The following is an 805-nucleotide window of genomic DNA, read 5'->3' on the forward strand; positions in this document are numbered from 1 at the left end:
GTGGTTCTCGACATGGTAAAGGGGCTAAAAGGTGATAATGTTACATGTGACAACTTTTTTACTTCGTATGCACTGGGGGTAGAACTGAAAAAAAAGAATTTGACTTTGGTTGGAACTGTAAAAAAAACAAGCCAGAGCTACCCAGGAACTGCTGCAACTACAAGGCAGAAAATTGAACTTTTCAACATTTGCCTTTTCTGAAGATTGCACCATCGTATCATACCTCCCAAAAAAGAACAAGAATGTTATAGTTCCAAGTACTATGCACAATGGCAACCAGGTTTGCGACAGAAAGGGAAGCAAGCCTGACATTATTCTACACTATAGTAATACTAAAGGTGGTGTGGATAATTTAGACAAAATGACCAACGTATTCTTGCCAAAGAATATCTGCACGATGGCCATTAGTCATATTTTACATCATCGACGTATCGGCATACAACGCCTACGTTCTATGGACAGTGAAACATTCAGCATAAAATTTAGAACGGCTGCATAAGCGTCGATTATTCCTGGAAGAACTTGGCAAGGCTCTAGTGCAACCAGAAATGATGTGGCGCAAAACACTGCCCAGAACAGCAGCAGCAAAATCGGCGGTTGAACGGATGCGGAAAGATGCAGAGCAGTCATCTACAAGCGGTATCACTGATACGGATACAGGTGGTAAAAAAAGTGCCCGATGTCAATTGTGTGTTTCAAGTGACAACAAGACAAGCGTACGTTGTAAAAAATGCCAAAAATACATTTGTAAAGATCATACACAATCATATTGTAACTTATGTGCAGAAGAAATTTAAGTGTGTCA

At 40.1% G+C, this 805-nt stretch overlaps 1 protein-coding gene across 1 annotated transcript; it reads left to right on the forward strand.

Moving 5' to 3' along the window:
• The first annotated feature begins 361 nt into the window (after nucleotides 1–361).
• On the forward strand, nucleotides 362–797 carry Tsp_15167 (conserved hypothetical protein). Its single transcript, XM_003370801.1, has 2 exons — nucleotides 362–461; nucleotides 487–797. The coding sequence occupies exons 1-2, from the start codon at nucleotides 362–364 to the stop codon at nucleotides 795–797; spliced, it is 411 nt and encodes a 136-aa protein (XP_003370849.1).
• The last annotated feature ends 8 nt before the right edge of the window (nucleotides 798–805 follow it).

This window comes from Trichinella spiralis (assembly GCF_000181795.1).
Source record: "Trichinella spiralis strain ISS 195 chromosome Unknown Scfld508, whole genome shotgun sequence".
NCBI classification, from domain to species: domain Eukaryota; kingdom Metazoa; phylum Nematoda; class Enoplea; order Trichinellida; family Trichinellidae; genus Trichinella; species Trichinella spiralis.